The sequence below is a fragment of the Lutra lutra genome, chromosome 4 (assembly GCF_902655055.1).
Source record: "Lutra lutra chromosome 4, mLutLut1.2, whole genome shotgun sequence".
Classification (NCBI taxonomy): Eukaryota; Metazoa; Chordata; class Mammalia; order Carnivora; family Mustelidae; genus Lutra; species Lutra lutra.
This window is the reverse complement of record NC_062281.1, coordinates 176,312,811-176,335,341: the sequence shown is the minus strand read 5'-3', so window position 1 is coordinate 176,335,341 and position 22,531 is coordinate 176,312,811. Positions and strand designations below refer to the sequence as shown.

The 22,531-nt window shown below is 40.4% G+C and overlaps 1 protein-coding gene across 2 annotated transcripts in view; it reads left to right on the top strand.

Annotated features, from left to right (window-relative positions):
• Positions 1 to 21,107, top strand: part of YTHDF2 (YTH N6-methyladenosine RNA binding protein F2) — a 28,854-nt gene extending 7,747 nt beyond the window's left edge. For both annotated transcript variants that reach the window (XM_047726533.1, XM_047726532.1), the window contains exon 5: positions 20,260 to 21,107. In XM_047726533.1, coding sequence (XP_047582489.1) covers positions 20,260 to 20,283 — 24 coding nt within the window. In that variant the 3' untranslated portion in view covers positions 20,284 to 21,107. The remainder of the gene's footprint in view (positions 1 to 20,259) is intronic.
• The last annotated feature ends 1,424 nt before the right edge of the window (positions 21,108 to 22,531 follow it).

The window sequence follows — 22,531 nt, the reverse complement described above, 5'->3', positions numbered from 1 at the left end:
CATCTCCCACCGCCTGCCTCTATGCCTACTTGTGATCTCTCTCTCTCTCTGTCAAATACATAAATAAAATCTTTTTTTTTTTAATTTTTTTTTTTTTTTAAGATTTATTTATTTATTTGACAGACAGAAATCACAAGGAGGCAGAGAGGCAGGCAGAGAGAGAGGAGGAAGCAGGCTCCCCGCGGAGCAGAGAGCCCAATGTGGGGCTGGATCCCAGGACCCTGAGATCATGACCCGAGCCAAAGGCAGAGGCTTTAACCCACTGAGCCACCCAGGCGCCCCCATAAATAAAATCTTTAAGAGAAGAATAGAGGAACTCAAGGATGGGAGGCCATGACCTTTTAAGCGTCATGTAGTTTCACAGTTGATTATTAAAGTGTGTGAGGGGCATCCAGGTGCTTAGTTCAACCACTTGAAACATGCGTAATGTCAATCCCATATTATGAATCTGCTTGCTTTCATCTGCAAAGTTCTGTCCCACATGTTGTGATTAAAAATAGGAAGGCAAAAAAAAAAAAAAATAGGAAGGCAAAAACAAAAATAGGGCAAAGACAGGAATGTACAGCATAAATGATAAGATTGACTTGTATGTATTGGAAATAGTGGGGAAACTTGGATTTAAAAATGAAGTAGCAAATTTGAGCGCTGTTAATTTATGTAGACTTTTAATCAAGTTTGTACTAAATTCACTGGAGCAGTTCAGTGAATAATAATTCAACTTCATAAGGAGGTGTAAGTCATATGTTGGAATTGACCAGCTTTGTGATGTTTTCATAGTGAGTGGTAATAATCAAGGTTTAGGGTCTTTGTTAAGCCAACTAATGGATCTTTCTTAAAACCATTCCATAAAGACTTCTGGTGAATGAGTATATGAATTGTTCTCAGGCTGGTGAACAAATTACCAAAAATTAAAAAAAAAAAAAATGAAAGCTTCGACCATACTTGTGTCAGATTACTTTTTAGTTTACCTTCTGTTAGAAAAGATTGCTAAGGTTTCAGGAAGGTACCTATGATTGCTTCGAAACCCAGTTAACATTTCAGTCAGTATTGCCTTACTTCTCTTGCCTACTGTTGACCTTAACATTCTTACATAACTGATGTAAAGCTAGTCTTTTTTAGGCTTCCAAGATAAAACAAATTTCATGAGAGTCAAACTGTTAGCTCATTGAGGCAGTAGACTCCTTTTAGGTGGGGTGTTTGTATGTGCACTCGTGTATTATTTACAAGATTCCAAAAAATTGTGCCAAGTGGGCATAGTAACTCAAGTGGGGAAATACGTAAGCTTCATCCTGAAAATGATGTCACAGCTATTCTAAAGTTCCATGATTGGGTATGTATCTTGGCAGAACACACTGAAGCAGAACTATAGCCATTTTAGCCTACTATTAGCAACTTGTTCTGTTCCGTGTTGTAATTCAGTATCCTAGAAGCTTCAAGCATTGGATTTATCTGGCTTGAAACTTCAGCAAATTTTAGGGGTATCTCCCATATGTGGTTTACTCTGTTGTGTACTTCAGGTACTATTTTGTAACCTGCTTTCTGCATTTATTTAGAACCTTTGCCTAATTGTTAAATATTCTTCTGTGACATCACTTTTGATGGCTTCATAGTATTCTTTCATAGATTTATTATAATTTACCAATCCTTAATTTTTAGATTTGTCAGCTGCTTTTTTTTCCAGCTGAAATAACATTGCAGTGAACATGCATTGATTAAAAATGCCTATTCACATCTGTCCTACAATGTTTGTTTGTTTTTTGAAGATTTTATTTATTTATTTGACAGAGAGATCACATAGGCGGAGAGGCAGGCAGAGAGAGAGAGGAGGAAGCAGGCTTCCCGCTGAGCAGAGAGCCTGATGCGGGGCTCCATCCCAGGGCCCTGGAATCATGACCTGAGCCAAAGGCAGAGGCTTTAACCCACTGAGCCACCCAGGCACCCCCTCCTTTTTTTTTTTTTTAAGATTTTATTTATGGCGGCTCCTAGGTGGCTCAGTTGGGCGTCTGCCTTCGGCTCGGGTCATGATCCCAGGGTCCTGGGGTTGAGCCCCACATTGGGCTCTGTGCTCAGCAGGGAGCCTGCTTCTCCCTCTGCCTGCTGCCCCCTGCTTGTGATCTCTCTCTGTCAATCATAAATAAAATCTTAAAAAAAGATTTTATTTGTATATTTGACACACAGAGACGGAGAGGGAATATAGCAAGGTCCTGACAGATCTATATTTATTTATTTATTTATTTATTTATATTTTTATTTTTATTTATTTATTATTATTATTTTTTTAATTTTATTTATTCATTTTACAGACAGAGATCACAAGTAGGCAGAGAGGCAGGCAGAGAGAGAGGAGGAAGCAGGCTCCCTGCAGAGCAGAGAGGCCGATGTGGGGCTCGATCCCAGGACCCCGGGATCATGACCCGAGCCGAAGGCAGCGGCTTTAACCCACTGAGCCACCCAGGCGCCCCTATTTATTTATTTATTTTTAAAGATTTTATTTATTTATTTGACAGAGACACGGAACACAAGCAAGGGGAGTGGGAGAGGGAGCGACAGGCTTCCCATGGAGCAGGGAGCCTGATGCGGGGCTTGATCTCAGGACCCTGGGTCATGACCTCACCCGAAGGCAGAACTTAAAGACCAAACCACCCAGGCACCCCTATATCTTTTCTTTGCTGTATGCTAGATACTACTGAGAAATCTGGAGTGTATTGTCAGGGAGCCTTACATTAGTGACAGGTAAGCATACAAAACAAAGCAGTTTCTCAAGATACGTACAGGGTGCCAGTTTGAAAGTGAGGACTGCCTAAACCAGCCTGGGTTGTGGGTGGGTTGGTCACAGAAGAAATTCTGGAAGAGGTGATCTTTTGAGCTGAGCCTTGAAAGATGTATAGAAGGTAGCCAGAGGTGCTTGGGGGAAGAATAAACATAGTTCAGGGCAGTCCACATCTGTGACTATAGATAATTTGGAACAAGAAGTCCTGTACAGTTTAAGAGCAAGTCTAATTGGTATTTGTGGAGTAGGTTTCTCCACAATGGAAGCTTGTTGGAGGTTGGCTTAGGAAAAAGGAATTGAATGAAATGTTCATGCAGTTAGTTTGATATAGAAGGAAACTGAGAAAGGCACAAAATTAGTTTAAAAAAGTTCTAGAGTTTATGGGGCGCCTGGGTGGCTCAGTGGGTTAAGCTGCTGCCTTCAGCTCAGGTCATGATCTCAGGGTCCTGGGATCGAGCCCCGCATCGGGCTCTCTGCTCAGCAGGGAGCCTGCTTCCTCCTCTCTCTCTGCCTGCCTCTCTGCCTGCTTGTGATCTCTCTCTGTCAAATAAATAAATAAAATCTTTAAAAAAAAAAAAATTCTAGAGTTTAAAAGAAAGGAAGGTTTCATTTGAATCAGGATGGAGGAGCTCCTTGATGTTACCTTTTTAAGTTTTTATTTTAATTCTAGTTAACATACAGTGTTATAGTAGTTTCAGGTGTGTGATATAGCAGTGATTAAACAATTCCATAAATCATCCGGTACTCCTTGTCATTACCTTTGCATGGAAGACAGTGAGAAGCTTGTAGAAGTAAAGATGAACCAGTACATGGTAATTATAATTATCATTACTGAATACGCAACAGCTCACTTCTTCCAGTGATGTGTTTCATACACGTTATTTGTTTCTCATCATATCCCTGTGTTCATCAGAATGTTTAGCTTAGATGATTTGGAAGGAGAATATGATAGCTTGTATCAAATGCCTTTAAGACTGGTAGGTTAGGCGGTGTCTGGCTGGCTCAGTTGGTAGAATAGTGATGTCCTGATCTCAGGGTCATGAGTTCAACCCCCATGCTGAGCATAGGTTTTACTTAAAAACAAAAGACTAATGGGTTTATTCTCCTTGTCAGAAGATAGCACCAGAACCAATGAATACAGGTTATAGGGAGGAAGATTTTTGTAAATAGAAGGGAGAACTTTCCAGAAATGGAGTTCTTAGTCATGGGAGGGTTTCAAGAAGAGACCAAAAGAACTTTTATTAGATACCTTGTAGAGAAGATTTATACATGGAATAGTCTGTACCAGAGAAATCAAGAATAAGAGGGTTAGCTAGCCCAAGATAACATTCAAAATTCATGAAAGGAATGTATGCTACTGAACAGGTCTTTTTAGGAAGGTTATTTCTGTTTCGTAATTTCTGACCTATTACTTACTACATATAAGAAATAAAGGACTTGAGGCTAGAAGGACATGGATGACAGAAAGGACTGATAGGAGTCCCAGTAAATCTTAGTACAGATAAGATATATGGATATTTTAAAAATATTTACTGCATTAGTATTAATGAAAAAATTATTACCTAGAACATACTGAAGAGGGGGTCCCTGGGTGGCTCACTCAGTGCCTGCCTTGGTTCAGGTCATGATCCTGGGGTCCTGGGATCCAGCCCAGCAGCAGGGTCCCTGCTCATCAGAGGGTCTGCTTCTCCCTCCAACGCGCTCACATGCTCTCTCTCTCATGTTCTCTCAAATAAAAGCTTAAAAAAATATAAAAATAAAACATATTGAAGATTTATCAGAGGAATATAGAAATGATTATTTAAGAGAAGTGTTACCTTTTTCTTAAAATCCAGTTTTCCTATGATGTTGGTCCAAGTAATGTTTCTCTGTCTCTTTTTTTTTTTCCCCAAAGAGAAAGCAGGAAGGGGAGGGGCAGAGGGAGAGGGAATATCTCAAGCAGGAGGAATCTCTCCTACCCTGAAATCCTGACCTGAGCCGAAATCAAGAACTGGACACTTAACTGCCTGAGCCACCTAGGTGCCCCAGTGTTTCTCTTTATAAGGAGGTTTTGTGGGTTTTTTTGTTTTTTGTTTTTCCTTTATGGCCATCTTCCTAACTCTTTGATTTGGACCTTTAATCAGTTGTTGGGAAATACTTGAAGCTGTCAACCTTGGCTCCATTTTCTTTTTCTTTGACTAAGTTCTGTGCCCAGTGTGGGGCTTTAACTCATGAGCCCGAGATCAAGAGTCGCCTGCTTCTTGGGGCGCATGGGTGGCTCAGTGGGTTAAAGCCTCTGCCTTCGGCTCGGGTCATGATCCCAGAGTCCTGGGATCGAGCCCCGCATCGGGCTCTCTGCTCTGCAGAGAGCCTGCTTCCTCCTCTTTGTCTGCCTGCCTCTCTGCCTACTTGTGTCAAATAAATAAATAAAATCTTTAAAAAAAAAAAAAAAAGAGTCACCTGCTCCACTGACTGAGCAAGCCACGCACCCCTGCTCCATTTTCAGCTTTAGAAAAAAATTAAAAATACACAAGTAAAATTTGTGATAGAAAAGTTAGAATATGTAACTTTAGCCAGATGTGTTTTCTTATTAAATTCTTAGGGAATAAATAATCATGGCATATTGTTCCTTTCGATTTAGTATTTCTGCCTTCCACCACTGGTTTAAATTGCCTCTTCAGAACTAATGCAATGCTCGGTGTCCTGGTTTGTTTTTTTGTTTTTTTTTTTTTTTGTCAGAGAGAGAGGGAGAGCGAGCGAGCACAGGCAGACAGAATGGCAGGCAGAGGGAGAAGCAGGCCCCCCACCAAGCAAGGATCCCGATGTGGGACTCGATCCCAGGACGCTGGGATCATGACCTGAGCCGAAGGCAGCTGCTCAACCAACTGAGCCACCCAGGCGTCCCTCGGTGTCCTGTTTTAATTGAAATGGCAAACCTGAGCTTTTTGTAAAATTCTAAGGATGTTTATGTCTACTTTGGTCTTGCGGATAACTTACTTGTCTCTCTGCCGAAAGGGTTAAGGAAATTCTGTTTCAGGACTTGGTTTTTGTTAATTGTCTACCCTTAAAGTGATAGAGAAAATATTATGCAGATTAAATTTAAGTGTGTCATGTCTGTGGCTCTGCATACTTTGAATAGCACAGTAACTCATAGTTACTCATCACCTTCCTTGCTTTGTGGATAGATGAAGTGCCTTTCTGCAGCCTCCTTAAGGGAGGACTAGAAGAGAATAGATGACTCTGAATTTGGATCTCCTTGAATGATGCCCTTTGTATCCGTCTTTGAACAAATGTTTGTGTTTAAATGAGGTGTCACCTTTGCGGGATAATAGCTGCAATAGAGTATAATGAAGAAATGGTTTTCTGAAAAAGAGTGATACATTTGGGGAAATTTAGGAGGGCTTCATGGAGGAAGGAACATTTGAACCATGTCAGAATGAGTAATAAACACTCAGATGATAGCACAGAGCTTGGCACAAGGGGCACATAAATGTTTGGTATATTCTCATTTTAGATGAGGAAGCAGGCTCAAAGAGGTTATTTGTATAGGGTCTCATTGCTTAATAAGTTGTGGAATTGGTATTTCAGTGATGTCAATGATGTGGAGCTGGCTAATTGTGAGCTGCTTAGCTTTGAAGAATTTTAGCAGGGTGTCTGGGTGGTTCCATTGGTTAAGTGTCTGCCTTCGGCTCACGTTATGATCCCAGGGTTTGCCACTCCCCCAATTTGTGCTTGTTTGCTTGCTAGTTTTCTCACTCACTCACTCTCTGTCAAATAAATAAAATCTTTAAAAAAAATTTTTTTATGGGATGCCTGGGTGGCTCAGTTGGTTAAGCGGCTGCCTTCGGCTCAGTTCATGATCCCAGCGTCCTGGGATCGAGTCCCACATCAGGCTCCTTGCTCACTGGGGAGCCTGCTTCTCCCTCTGCCGCCACTCTGCCTGCCTATGCTCGTGCTCTCTCTCTCTCTCTCTCTGACAAATAAATAAAATCTTAAAAAAGAAATTTTAGCAAGCTGGCTGTTAACATTATTTTGACATTAAAATTAAATACATTGTATTAAAAGATGTCTTAAATACCTTTGTATTTATATTAAATACATTATAAACCAGTTTGTAAGAAAATTAAACTACATAAACTTAGAATACAATTATTACTACTGTTAAACCATAATACTCAAATTTATCACTTGAGGTTATTTACATCTGTTTTATCAATGTATAATACTGTATATAAACTATGTATTACATAGCTCTGCCATGTTATTTACACCATGAAAATTGGCAAATGCTGTGACGCCTGGGTGGCCCAGTCAGTTAGTCTGCCTTCTGCTCAGGTCATGATCCCAGGGTTCTGGGATTGAGTCCTCCCTTGGGCTCCTTTCTCAGCGGGGAGCCTGCTTCTCCCTCTGCCTGCCACTCCCTCTGCTTGTGCACTAGTGCTCTCTTGCTCTAGAGCTCACTTGTGCACGCATGCTCATGTGCGTGCCCTGTCTCTGACAAATAAAATCTTTTTAAAAAATTGACAAATGCTATGTATGTAAATCAGGACTTGGTTTTTGTTGTCTACCCTTAAAGTGATAGAGAAAATATTAATGCAGATTAAATTTAAGTGTGTCATGTCTGTGGCTCTGCATATTTTGAATAGCACAGAAATCTGAGGAAATAGTCTTCCAGAATTTGAAAATTATCTGGTTTAGCAAAGAAGTTGCTCAAATCATGGATGAAGTAGTGAAGTTCTGACGTATGCTTTTGTTTCAGTTTTGTCTTAATAAATGATAAATGGAAATATGTTGGAGCTGCCTCTGAATAGAAACAAGTCTCTTTGGCCCCAAAGCCCATGGACCATTATATGGAATTTGCCCAGTAGAAAAGTGGGGAGGGCGTTCTAGGAAGGGGAGACAAGACAGATCATATTCATAAACATGATCTCATGAATGCTTAGGTTGTTTTCAGAATAATGAGAAGTGGAAAGAATGGTAATTGGTAAAGCTGGAGAGGTTGGTTGGGCCCAGCAGTATATGAAGTTTTGGTTTTGGTTCCCTCACCACCATCCCCCCCCCCCCCCCCCCCCGCCTTAAAGTAGGCTCTGCGCTCAGCGTGGATGGAGCCTGGTCCTGGGCTCCATCTCCCGTCCTTGAGATCATGACCTGAGCCGAAACCGAGAGTCAGATGCTTAATCAACTGTGCCACCTAGGGTCCCCCTCCCCACCTTCTTAAAGTTTTTATAAAATTGTCTTCATTTTACAGTTAAGGAACTGCGATTTAGAAGGTATAACTTTCTCAAGATCACTAGCTAAGTTGTAGATGAGCTGGAATTTGTCTTTCCCCAAAGCTGTTTTTGTTCTTTGGCTTTGCTGCATCTTCTCATTTATCTTTTTTTTTTTTTTTTTTTTTTTTAAAGATTTTATCTTTAATCTCTGCACCAGTGTGAGCTCCAGCTCACAACCCTGAGGTTGAATCACATGCTCTACCGACTGAGCCAGCCAGGTGCCCCCACATTTATCATTCAAAACAGTTAACAACAATGTTCTGTTATCTACTGATGCCATTCACCTCTTTGAAGGTATATGAGGAGAGCATAATTAATTGAAAATTTAAACCTTTGTTTAAGCGCTCAGGATATACTTACTTCATCACAGGCATCAAAATGGAGCTAATTGGATCCACTCTGCACAACCTTGTGAAAGCTGCTGCTAATGACAGGCAGCAGGAATAAGGGGAAACACAAATGACTCTGGATGTAATGTACTCTGAAAAGGTTCTAAAATTGAGTGGGAAGGTTCTAGTCTATCTCACTCTCATTTTTTACACAGATTTGCAAGATTATTTCTGTTTAGTGGTGAGCCAGAACTAGAACCCAGACAAGTTCTTGGGTAATTTCAAATCATTTATAGCAAGTGTTACTTTACTTGAAATCCATAAGCCTGCAGAGGGATGGGGAGGGGAGCAGGGTGGACCTAGATGAGTGTTTCAGAGTATAAACAAAAAGATGGTAACAATGATATGAAATAAGCTTTGAGTCACCTGGAAAGTATTTACAGAAATGCTGGTAACTAGGCTCTACACCCAGACTTATTAGTAATTTAATTTAGTGAGCTCCATAGGCATTTTGTTATGGGATTACAAGTTGATGGAGAAGTTTCTCAGTTTACATAAATTGCCATCAGTGAATACTTAAACTGCAGATTCTTGTCCTCTCTCACCTACTCAAGGAGCATCTGTAGAGACAAGTCCTTGGAATCTGCATTTTATCAGCTCTTATCTATATGTGATTGTCTTGTATTTTTCAAGTTTGAGAACTCCTGGATTATATATATCATTAGTAAGTGTTTTGTGTGCCTCTTACCTCAAATTGCTCATGCTTATTTTTCCTGTACATTTGGTTTCTAAAGATTCTTTCTTTGTACTGTAGTCCTGTCTTTTCCCCCAAAAGTCTGTTATCTGTTCATCTCAAGACTTCATCTTTAAAAGCAGTGTTAGAACTCACGTGTTTGATAAACATGGCAGTGCTTTTTAGTATTGTAGTATTTTGAGCAGTTTGCCCATTTTTAATTAGCTATCAATATTGTGAGTCTCTAATTATTTGCCTATACTTTTTTTTGTCCATTAAAAGGTGGCAGTCTCTTTGACTAATATCCTGTACCTGTAACTTGATGTTATTTATTTAAGGAAAAAGATTTTTTTTTTTTTTTAAAGATTTTATTTATTTATTTGACAGAGAGAGATCACAAGTAGATGGAGAGGCAGGCAGAGAGAGAGAGAGAGGGAAGCAGGCTCCCTGCTGAGCAGAGAGCCCGATGCGGGCCTCGATCCCAGGACCCTGAGATCATGACCTGAGCCGAAGGCAGCGGCTTAACCCACTGAGCCACCCAGGCGCCCAGGAAAAAGATTTTTTAAGTGAGAGGGTCAGAGGGAGATAGAGAATCTTAAGCAGGCTCCATGTCCATTGTGGAACCCAACATGGGTCCGGATCTCATGACTCTGAGATCACGACCTTAGCCAAAATTGAGAGTCAGACACTTAACTGACCAAGCCACCTAGGTGCCCCTGTGGCTTGATGTTATAATCTACTTTTTAGAGACATTGTGGCTGTTTCTAAGAGACACTAGTTTTACATTATTTAAAGATTGATTTATTTTAGAGGGGGAGTGAGAGCACAAGTGGAAGGGAGAGAGGGAGAGAGATTAAGCAGACTCCTCACTCAGCAGAGCCCTATGTGGGGCTTGATCCCAGAACCCTGAGATAATGATTTGAGCCAAAACCAAGAATCAGATGCTTAACCAACTGCACCACCCAGGCACCTCAGATTCCTCAGAATCTTTCCGTACTTTTCTGGATCTCTATTTGATCAGGTGCCTGAAGTTTTGCATTATTTAGTTCCTTTTATTGTATCTTCCTTTCTGTGCGCACGTTAAATTTTTTAGAGTTGTTAATTTTAAGCTGTAATATTTAGTGGCCACTAGCCATCTTGAAGTTGCCCAAGCTAAGATTTTAAAGGCTGATTTTTAAAGGTAATCCATTTTGGGGGGCACCTGGGTGGGTCAGTGGGTTAAAGCCTCTGCCTTCGGCTCAGGTCATGATCCCAGGGTCCTGGGATCAATCCCCACGTCGGGCTCTCTGCTCAGTGGGGAGCCTGTGTCCCCCCCTCCCCGTGCCTGCCTCTCTCCCTACTTGTGATCTCTCTCTGTCAAAAAAAAAAAAAGTATTTTTCAGAGGAGGAAAGGATTCTATAAAGTATGTTACGTATTATGGGCCTTAATTTGTGTATACTGGTTGATAATTATAGAGAGCATGAATTCTAGATTCTGTGGTCTTAACATATCATATTTATAGTAGCAGAAAGTCTAAGCACTCTAGAAAACCTAATATATCTACCACTATGACTGATTAGAGCAAGTAAACTTCTTGGAGCTTTAGTAGTTTCTTTTAAGGTTTTACTTATTTATTTGATACATAGAGATGGAGAAAACATAAGCAGGGGGAGCTGTAGGGAGAGGGAGAAGCAGTCTCTCTGCCAAGCAAGGAGCCCAATGTGGGGCTCAATCCCAGGACTCTCGGATCACAACCTGAGCCAAAGGCAGATGCCCAACCATCTGAGCCACCCAGCCATCCTGCTTTCACATTTCTTGTAAATCAGAGAAATACCTTACTGTGGGTGTTAGAATTAAGTTACATACAAATTCTTTGCATACAGGTTTCATAGAGGTTTTTTATGAATGATTATGATCTATATAAATATGTACTTGTTTATTTTGGATCATCAGATTCTTCAGTAACTTTTGGCATGGTACTTAAAAGTGCTAATGAATTTCCATTTTGGGGTCTGAGCCTTAGAATACACTGAAGAGGGCACAAGAGTGAAAGGGAGGTCTTTAAGAGTCTGGCACATTCCAGATGAGAGATGACAGTAGCTTGGACTAGAAAGATATTGAGGGAGTTGTTAATGGTTCTACAAGATATTTTTGGAGTTAGAGCTGGAGAGTATCATCAGATGTCCGGAAATCTTATTCTAATGATTACTTCATTCTGAATTTATCTGTCAAATGCGAAATATGTTTGTACTGAGAATGGAGGGGATTTGAGAAGCTATTAAAAACCTTATTTGTTGAATTATATTCTGCAGTGTTTAGAGAAATTGGTTTTATTGTGAAATTAGTTTTGGTTCAAATGTTTTTACTGGAAGGCCAATGAGTGATTTAGAGAATAGTCAAGACTGTCACACCATTTCATTTGATTTGGAGCTAGTGTTTTCTCATTATCTTAGTTAAGCTAAAAAATGTTAATGTGTGATTTATCTTATCCTTGTTCTGTTCATAGCAGATTTATTATTCAGGTACTGAAAATTGTGGATTATCTAGGCTTTTTACTTATAACCCTTTTGGTAAAATGTGTATAGGAGTTCAGCTTCTAATTAGCAGTCTTGGAAAGAATTTGATGATAGGAAATGTGAATGCATTAACTTCGTCTTGTTGCTCCTACTTCGGTTCCCAGAAATTCATTCAAACTAAGTGTCCATTTATGCACCTAGAAAAACTTAAAAGGGGATGAGAAGGTAGAAGATTTTTTTTAAAGATTTTATTTCTTAGAGAACAGTGAGTGGGGTGGGGAGAGGGAGAGGGAAAAGCGGACCCCTCTTGAGCAGGGAGCCAGCCAGGGTGCTTGATCTCAGGACCCTGAGATCATGGCCTGAGCTGAAGTCAGACACTTAAATAACTGAGCCACCCAGGCACCTTGAAGATATATATATTTTAAGATATATTTATTTTAGAGAGGGAGGGTTAGGGAGGGGCAGAGGGAAAGCGTGAGAGGGTCTTAAGCAGACTCTGTGCTGAGTGGAGAGCCCCACGAGGGGCTCAATCCCGTGACCCTGAGGCCACGACTGGAGCCAAAATCAAGAGTGGGACGCCCAACCAGCTGAGCCACGCAGGTGTCCAAGTACAACATAGTGATTTCACTGGACAAGTTAGTATGTTATATTCTGCTCACCACAAATGTAGCTACCAACTCTTGCCATGTAAGGCTATGTCATAATACAGTACCATTGACTATATTTCCCTTGCTGTATGTTTTATCCTCTTACTCATTCCATACCTTGAAGACTATCTCCCACTCTCCTTCACCCATTTGCCCATCCCTCCCACCTCCCCTCTGGCAACCATCAGTTTTTCTCTGTATTTATGGGTCTGTTTCTGCTTTGTTTATTCATATGTTTTGTTTTTTAGATTTCACTCTATGAAAGTGATTTTAGTATAATCATATTTTATCATGTTAGCCCATCCACATTCTCTTATGTTCAGCCAGGGACACTGAAATTTCTGTTCCTTTCTCTCAAGGCCCCTGGGGACGTAGAAAAAAATTAGTTGAGGGGTATAGAAGTAAATTTAATTTTAGGGGTGAATATCAGTTTTTAAGGTCAATAAAATTATAGCCGGCAAATAAATATATGTCTCAGTTGTATTTAAGGGCTTCTTAAAAGTGGAGAGAGTAGGATGGTAGTAGAAACAAGAGGATATTAAGTTTAGAGGAAAAAAATAAATCTGCAGAAAGATAAATATGTATTACTGGAAGAGGTTTCAAATGTGCATATTTTAGGTAACATTGCCACCTTGTGGTTTTTGGAATATTTCCTAGAGATGAAGTTTTGTATTTTATAATCTTAGATATAAACTGGGTAAGGACTCAGGTGGAATGGATGATTAGTATGGGTATTACCTCTAGTTTTTAAGTGGCAGACCAGATACTGAAGGCTAGAAACTTCTTCCCTTGGTTTACATTTCTTAATATCTTTATTATTTTTAAAAATTTTATTTATTTATTTGACAGAGAGACAGCAAGAGAGGGAACACAAGCAGGGGGAGTGTGAGAGGGAGAAGCAGGCTTCCCGAAGAGCCGGAAGCCTAATGGCTTCCCGGGATGACCGTGGGATCATAAACCTGAGCCAAAGGCAGACACTTAATGACTGAGCTACCCAGGCGCCTGTCTTAATGTCTTTAAATTTATCTTTATTTCTTAAGATTGTTTCTTTAGACTCGTTATTGTTCTTGTTGAGATTTTGGATTGATTTGAAGATTAGGATGAAAGTGTCCTAATGGGAAATTTGGGGGTGGGATGTGAATTCAGTAAGATCTTGGCTGTGATTTTCCTCTATTCTTTATTACCAGTACAAGATCCTTAAGCTCTAGGAATGCATGCATCTTCCCTTCTAGCATTTGGTTGTTTTCTGGTTAACTGGGACTTTGTAGTTAATTTTGTGTTTGTTCTTGAGGATCTTATGTTTACTTTATTGCAGATAGCAAATCCATGGCGGGAGCTTAACCTTGACTGACCACTTCAGCTTGTTCTTACCACACATCTCACTGTAACTGTCTGGCCTGTGGCTCTAGATTTTATTTTACTTATTTTATATTACATTATGTTATATTATGTTATTTTATTTTAATTTGACGGAGTGAGAGAGCACAATCAGGAGGAGAAAAAGGGGTAGAAGCAGACTCCCTGCCGAGCAGGGAGACGGATGCAGAGCTCAATCCCAGGACCCTGGAATCATGACCTGAGCCGAAGGCAGATGCCTAACCATCTGAGCCACTCAGGTGTCCCATGGAAGCACTAGATTTAAAAAAGGGATGGGCTGTCATTGGCTGGTTCCACATGACAGCACCATGGGAAAAAAAAAAAAAACTTGACATACCACTTTCTCTGTTATGATGAGTCAGTAGCATCTTCGTGTATAAAAGCTGGAGTGTTGGGCGCCTGGGTGGCTCAGTGGGTTAAAGCCTCTGCCTTCGGCTCAGGTCATGATCCCAGGGTCCTGGAATCGAGCCCCACATCGGACTCTCTGCTCAGCAGGGAACCTGCTTCCTCCTCTCTCTCTGCCTGCTTGTGGTCTCTGTCTGTCAAATAAATAAATAAATCTTTAAAAAAAAAAAAAAAGCTGGTGGGGGCACCTGGGTGGCTCAGTGGGTTAAGCCGCTGCCTTCGGCTCAGGTCATGATCTCGGTCCTGGGATCGAGTCCCGCATCGGGTTCTCTGCTCGGCGGAGATCCTGCTTCCCCCTCTCTGTCTCTGCCTGCCTCTCCATCTACTTGTGATCTCTCTCTGTCAAATAAATAAATAAAATCTTTAAAAAAAAAAAAAAAACCTGGAGTGTTCAACAAGACATAAATGTATGTTTTGCTCATGGCAATTCTGTCTGGGACTTGTACCCATTGGAGATCTGATTTTGCTTTTATGTGCTCTTCTGCTTTCTTCCCTTTATTATATATCCATCATCATTCTCCTGGTTCCCCCACCTCCTTACTTTTTATTTATTAAATTTTTTTTAAAGATTTTATTTATTTATTTGACAGAGAGATCACAAGTAGGCAGGGAGGCAGGCAGAGAGAGGGGGAAGCAGGCTCCCCATTGAGCAGAGAGCCCGATGCCGGGCTTGATCCCAGGACCCCGGCATCATGACAGAGGCTTTAACCCACTGAGCCACCCAGGCGCCCCTTGTTTGTTAAATCTTAACTAGGGTAGACTGGTTGCTTAGGCATATTGGCAAATACAGCTGATCTACAGGTGAAGCCCTTTGGCCATAAATTGTCAGAGCATTTAGTGGAATTGTTCTCAGTGGTTATAGGAAGTAGTCACAAAAGTGAAAGAAAGCTGATGTAAGAGAAGTCTTTAATAGAACCTTAAAACCTAAAAGTTTTTTTTTTTTTTAAAGATTTTATTTATTTATTTGACAGAGAGAAATCACAAGTAAGCATAGAGGCAGGCAGAGAGAGAGGAGGAAGCAGGCTCCCTGCCGAGCAGAAAGCCCCACGGGGCTCGAACCCAGGACCTGTGATCATGACCTGAGCCGAAGGCAGCAGCTCAACCCACTGAGCCACCCAGGCGCCCCAAAACCTAAAAGGTTTTAATGTCCCAAAGTGTCTAAAAATAATGGTCCTTGTGTTAGAACATTCTCTTTGTCATCCTTTCTCATTCTAAAAGACTTGTAAAAAAAAAAAACTGCTAGGTAACTTTTTAAGAAAATATGTACCTTTTTTTTTAAGATTTTATTTATTTATTTGACAGAGAGACACTGAGAGCGGGAACAGGAGCAGGGGGAGTGGGAGAGGGAGAAGCAGACTCCCTGCTTAGCAGGGAGCCCGATGCAGGGCTCAGTCCCAGCACCCTGGGATCATGACCTGAGCCAAAAGCAGATGCCCAATGACTGAGCCACCCAGGCGGCCCTTTTTAAAATATACTTAAAAACTTTTTTCAAAAATTTTTAAAAGTATGGGACTTGAACTCACAACCCAGAGATCAAGAGTTGCACACTCTACCAACCTAGCCAGCCAGGAGCCTCTTTTTTTTTTTTTTTTTTTTTTTTTTGCTAAAATCCTCTGTATTTGGGGTTCCTGGGTGGCTCAGTTAAGCATCTGCCTTCGGCTTATGTCATGATCTCAGGGTCTTGGGTTTGAGCCCTGCGTTGAGCTCCCTGCTCAGCGGGGAGCCTGCTTCTCCCTCTCCCCTCTGCTTTTTTGCTCTCTCAAATAAATACATAAAAATCTTCAAAAAAAAAAAAAAAAGTGCTCTGTGTTTAAGGACTTTTAGTGTAGGTCTGAGGAAATAAACTAATTTCATTATTTTATTTATTTATTTAGAGTGGGAGAAGGGGTAGAGGGAAGAGAATCTTCAGCAGACTCCCTGCTGAGCATGGATTGGATCACATAACTCTTGAGTTCAAGACTTGAGCCAAAATCAAGAGTCACTTAACTGAGCCACTCAGGTGCCCCAGAAATAAACTCATTTCAAAGTTTTATGATTTGTTGCACTTAAGTTTTAGTGTAGCTAGTATTTGCAGAAGAATGAAATGAAAACTGTAATTTTCTCCCCATTTTTATTAACTTTATTTTGAAATAATTTCAAACTTAAGAGAAATTTCAAGAATAGTTCACAGAATGCCTGTATACTTTTCATCCAGATTTGCCACTGTGCTGTTTTGCCACATTTATTACTTTATTTTTCTTTTTGGAGATGGGTGATTTTCTGACCATTTGAAAGTAGGTTTCAGATAGGTCCTTTTCTCCTCAATATTTTGCTGTTAATCCCTAAAAATAAGAACATGCACTATAACCACGGTGTGGTTAATCAGCGTCAGGAAATTTAACATTGACATACGGAACTGTTATCTACAAATCTTATTTGTATTTTACCAGTAGGTCTTAATGTCCTTGATAGCCAATTTTTTTTTTTTTTAAAGATTTTATTTATTTATTTGACAGAGAGAGAGATCACAAGCAGGCAGAGAGGCAGGCAGAGAGAGAGGAGGAAGCAGGCTCCCCGCTGAGCAGAGAGCCCGATTCGGGGCTTGATCCCAGGACCCTGAGATCATGACCTGAGCCGAAGGCAGCTGCTTAACCCACTGAGCCACCCAGGCGCCCCCTTGATAGCCAATTTTTAATGATCCAGGTTCCAGTCCAGGATCTTGTAGTTTTCATGTCTTTTTGGTCTCTTTTAATCTGCAGTGTTTTCATATGCATACCACACCCCACCCACCCAGGTGCTTTGTTTATGACATTGCCTTTCTGAAGAATATATGCTGTTTATTTATTTTTTTTTAAAGATTTTATTTATTTATTTGACAGAGAGAGATCACAAGTAGACAGAGAGGCAAGCAGAGAGAGAAAGGAGGAAGCAGGCTCCCTGCTGAGCAGAGAGCCCGATGTGGGACTCGATCCCAGGACCCTGAGATCATGACCTGAGCCGAAGGCAGCGGCTTAACCCACTGAGCCACCCAGGCGCCCTATGCTGTTTATTTTTGTAGAATGCACCTCAGTTTGTCTAAGGTTTCCTCATTAAGTACATTCTGATTGTGTTTCTCTGGCAGGAATACTACAGAAGCGACTTTGTGTCCTCAGTTCCTCACATTAGGAGGCTGTTTATGCCATTATTGGGAATGTTATTTTGATCACTTATTTAAAGTGTTCACTACGTTCTCCATTGTAAAGCTATTTTCCTTTCCTACTTAAAAAAATAAAATCTGGTGTTTTTTTTTTTTATTGGTGCCAAATCTATTTTACTTTTCAAGATAGTATGGAAATGCTTAAGTATCTTTATACTGAGAAGATGGATGTTATCTTTATTATTTGTAATTATATAAGCATATTTTTTGTGTCCACTTCAAAACTACTTGGAAGTAGAACAGCAGTTAATCGAACTTGCTTAATTGTATCAGTGTGATGTTTTCTTGATGTTGATCAGGAGATTAAGACAGCTAATGCTATTTATTTGTATGTAATTTGCGTAATTTAAAATAAACCTGTGAGGCGCCTGGCTGGCTCAGTTGGAAGAGCTCGCCATGACTCTAGATCTCCTGCTTGTGAGTTTGAACCCCATGTTGGGTGTAGAGACTACTTAAATAAATGAAACTTAAAAAAAAAAGAAAAGAAAGAAAAAATAACCAGAATTTTATTTAAAAGTCAGTTGTAGCATGTTACCTACTGCTAAACTCCTGTAGCTTGTGAGTGAGGTTAGTTGAAGACATCATCTTTACTTTCTAAGAGCTTTTTGATTGAGTTGGGACTAATTTTACATAAAACAAGACAGTGCAATTTAATTTTTAATTGTGGATGCAAGTTTAAAAAGACATTGAAAGCTGTGGGGGTTAAAGAAGTTTTAAAGAAGGTGTATACGTTGAGGGACAGAAGACCACATGTTCCTGGCTTAAAAAATAATAGAAGCATGGGAATGAGATTGAATCAAGAAAACTTGATCTTAGCCAAAAGGCCGAGAAGCGATGAATCCAGAAACACTGAAGAGGGGCGCCTGGGTGGCTCAGTGGGTTAAAGCCTCTGCTTTCGGCTCAGGTCATGATCCCAGGGTCCTGGGATGGAGCCCCGCATCAGGCTCTCTGCTCAGCAGGGAGCCTGCTTTCCTTCCTCTCTGCCTGCTTCTGCCTACTTGTGATCTCTGTCTGTCAAATAAATTTAAAAAAAAAAAAAAAAAAAAAAAAAGGAACACTGAAGAGTCCAGAGTGCCGGTCCCTCTCCCTCCCCCTCTGCTCCTTCTCCCACTTACAAGTGTGTCTGTGCTTTCTCTCAAGTAAATAAAAATCTTTAAAAGAAAAGATAACTGCTCTTTCTGAATACTGTTTTTGTATCTATGGATTAATTTAGCCATAGGGGTAGTCAATTCATCACAAAGTTTCACTTCGTTGACTTTTACATAAGCATTTGTAATAACATGGTATTGAGAAAGAGCCTATATATGGCCCTAGGTTTGAATCCTGATTTTTTTTTTAAGATTTTTAAAATTTATTTGACAGATCACAAGTAGGTAGAGAGGCAGGCAGGGAGAGAGGGGAAGCAGGCTCTCCGCTGAGCAGAGAGCCCGACGACTCAGGGCTCAATCCCAGGACCCTGAGATCATGACCCGAGCCGAAGGCAGAGGCCCAACCCACTGAGCCACCCAGGCACCCCTGAATCCTGATTCTTTTTTTTTTTTTTTTAAGATTTTATTTATTTATTTGACAGAGAGAGATCACAAGTAGACGGAGAGGCAGGCAGAGAGAGAGAGAGAGAGAGAGGGAAGCAGGCTCCCTGCTGAGCAGAGAGCCTGATGCGGGACTCGATCCCAGGATCCTGAGATCATGACCTGAGCCGAAGGCAGCGGCCTAACCCACTGAGCCACCCAGGCACCCTGAATCCTGATTCTTATTAGTAATACTGGTCAAGGAAATTTTTTGAGCTTTAGTTTTCTTAGGAAAAATACAGTCTGTGCGGCATGGTTATGAAGATCATTATTATTATGTACAGTGTCTGGAACATGGAAACCTATAAGTGGTAGTTGCTCTTCTTTTTAGTAGGAATCATATTTTACCATGGATAAATACTCAAGCAGATTGATGAATCAAGTCTAAGTTCAGGCCTGTGTGCTCCTAACCACTTAATGTTTTTGCTTTTATTTATTTATTTTTAAAAGATTTTATTTGTTTATTTGACAGGGAGCACAAGCAGGGGGAACAGGAAAGGGAGAAACAGTTTCCCTGCCGAGCAGGGAGCTCGATGCGGGGCTTGATCCCAGGACCCTGAGATCATGACCTGAGCCGAAGGCAGAGGCTTTAACCAACTGAGCTACCCAGGCTTTTGCTCTGTGAGATGTGTTTCCTCACTTTACAAAAAAGGGAAATTTGAGGCCTATGAGTATGCCTAAGGCCTTAGCACTAGTATAGAATGACTCTAGTACTATTAGAGTTGTGGGTTTTTTTTTTTTTTTAAGATTTTATTTATTTATTTGACAGAGCACAAAGCAGGGGGAGAGGCTGAGGGAGTAGGAGGCTCCCTACAGAGCAGGGGAAAAAGCCTCATATGGGACTCAATCCCAGGACTCTGGGATCATGACCTGAGCTGAAGGCAGTGGCTTAACCAGCTGAGCCACCCAGATGCCCCTTAGAGTTTTTGTTTTTGTTTTTGTTTTTTTAAGATTTTATTTATTTGACGGATAGAAATCACAAGTAGGCAGAGAGGCAGGCAGAGAGAGAGGAGGAAGCAGGCTCCCCGCGGAGCAGAGAGCCCCATATGGGGCTCGATCCCAGAACCCTGGGATCATGACCTGAGCTGAAGGCAGAGGCTTTAACCCACTGAGCCACCCAGGCGCCCCTAGAGTTTTTTTTTTAGTATACTTTATATGCTGCTTCCCTTCTTTAGGCTTTTGATGAATGGTTTGAGTTACTTCCATTAGGCCCATATTTGGGAGGATTGACAAGTGTTAGCTTAAGCCAACTGTAATTGGAAAACAGATCTGTGTAAGTCATGCAAGAAATTTTAAAGTCAAGGAAAAACAATTTTGTATTAATTGGGATGATTGTTTACTACTTTAGTTTAAAATATAGGAAGTAAAAGTTTTTATTTGTGAGGTATATTCTATTCAGCACAAATAACTAAATTTTTATTGAGTTACTTTAAAGTTTGAATTCTTAAGCATGTTCAGATAAGTCTAACCATTTCAATTTGTTTTTGTTTTTGTTTTTTAATCTCTGTAGGAACGTCAAGGTCGTGGCAAATAAAAGGCAGTTCTGCACAGACTGCAGCAACGGTTGCATCTGCATATCCTAAGAGGAAAAAAATGACCTTCAAGAGAATTAGGACTTTTTTCTTAATTTCATTGACTTCAGAGACGATTGCAGACTTGCAGTTTAAGTATTGGAATTTCACAAAAGACATAGGACTTAACTGGAAAATGAAAAAAAAAAGAAAAAGAAAAAACTAAACAAAAAATCCCTCTAGGTAGTTTAGGTGAAAAATGTCCCTTTTATTTTGGCTTTGGTTGTGATTTCAGAGCATAATGCTTTGTTTTTTTGTCTTTTTACTATGTTTTTCGGATTTTAAAGTCCGTAAGTGCATACAGTTTTCTCTAATTTTTAAACCCTTTCCTCTCCCCATTTTGACATTTGCACTTGGAGAACACTTGAGTTTCGAAGATTTTGGGCCTCCACCCCAGAAAGTGGGAATTTGGTTTTTCCCTTCCGAACTGGAAGAACATTTTTATGAAGAATTTTTGTCTTGGAGAATTTAACAGTGTTACCCAAGGTTGTGTCTTTAAGGGTGGTTCATTTTCTCTGACCCTTTGTTACTCAAAGTAAAGTACTAGGAGTCCTAAGAAACTTTCTGTTCTTGTACATTATACTGATTAAGTCAGGATTAATTTGATTTCAAAGCTAAGAACAGTGGTAAAAACTTGTTTACAGAAATGCATTTTGGAAGAGAAAAATATTGTAAAACGTGTAGTGAATGTTTCTTCAGTTTATTGTTCAGCCAATGAGGAAAGGGCATTGCCTTTCTTTTTACCATTAATCACTTCTCAATAAACGTGAGATCCTGTTGAGCATCACTTCTAGTGCTATTTATTAGTATGATTTGAGTCTTCTGTGTTTTATGAAAGATTTGGAGCATAAGGAGTTGTATGAGGTGAGATGACAACTGGTTTTAGAAAGTTTGGTGAAATGAGATAGTTCAGGCTTGCTTTTGTATCTAGGGCCGGACAGCCATGACCTCTGTGAAGAAAAAGATGGGCCGGAATTCACAATGCTTCCCAGAGAAGGTTGAGCCACTGTTAAATCATTCAGATACTTGATTATGAGTGCTTATTAGGTGCCAGGCACTGTGCTAACTCTTTAGAAACCTGGCCGGATAGTGCATAATTTTATTTGCAAAGTAGGTAGAGCCCAATATCAAGGATGTAAGTGTTTAATTTGAAATGCCGCTTATTTAGAGAGTATTTCATATGGGTGCAGATCTAAGAATAAATTCCAGTGGGGCTTGGGTCTTTGTGAACCATATAATCATAACGGTATTTGATTTATCCTTTTTTATTTCTCAAGGTTTGGGGCTTCTCTGCCTTAAAGATTTTTAGCCCGTGGGGTTCCTGGCTGGCTTAGTCCATAGAGCATGGGACTCCTACCCTTTTTTTTTTTTTTTTTAAGGTTGGGGAGGAGAGTGATGGGGTGAAGGAAAGAGAGACTCTTAAGCAGGCTCCACACCCAGAGCATAACCGACTGGGCTGAGTCTCAGCCCTGCGATCATGACATGAACCAAAATCACGAGTCCAGTCCAAACTGACTGAGCCACCCAGGTTCCCCAAGCCTGGGACTCTGGATCTCAAGGTTGTGAGTTTGAACCCCATGTTGGGTATAGAGATTACTTAAAGATTTTTAGTTCTTAAGATGTCCCAAATTTGTAAAGTTGGTCAAATGAGTGAAAACTTTATAAGAAAGGGTTTTGAAATGGGTTTTAATGATGTTTTGTCCTCAAATGACGATTCATTTGGCCAGTCTACATAGCCCAGGCTTCTGAATCAAATAATGCTGATTTGTAATTAACATTGTAGTCGTCCCTTTGAGTTGAGAACTTTTCTCTGCCTGAGGCATAGTACAATATACCTAGATACTCCTCTCTTTGCCAAGCTCATTTTGAAATACTTTCCCCTGCAAATTGGGAGTCCTTTGCTTCATCAGTTTGAAGATGCTCAAGTTCTGAATTAGAAATGTGACATTCACCATTTTTAGTATTAGTGGAACTTCTGTGATTTGTAGAGAATTCCCATGAGCTTAGTTGTCCAGTATTTCACCTTCAAAAGGGAAAACGTACTGAGATAAGCCAATTCAAAAGCAATTTTTCCTAGACTTTTCCACATGTATTCAAGTTGGATATGAGATTATTCAAGATGCTTTTTTTGCGATTTGAAATGTTAGTTTAAGCCAGTGCTTCCCAGTTTTTCTTTTCACATCACAGAAAATACTGGTATGGCTTTGGGGG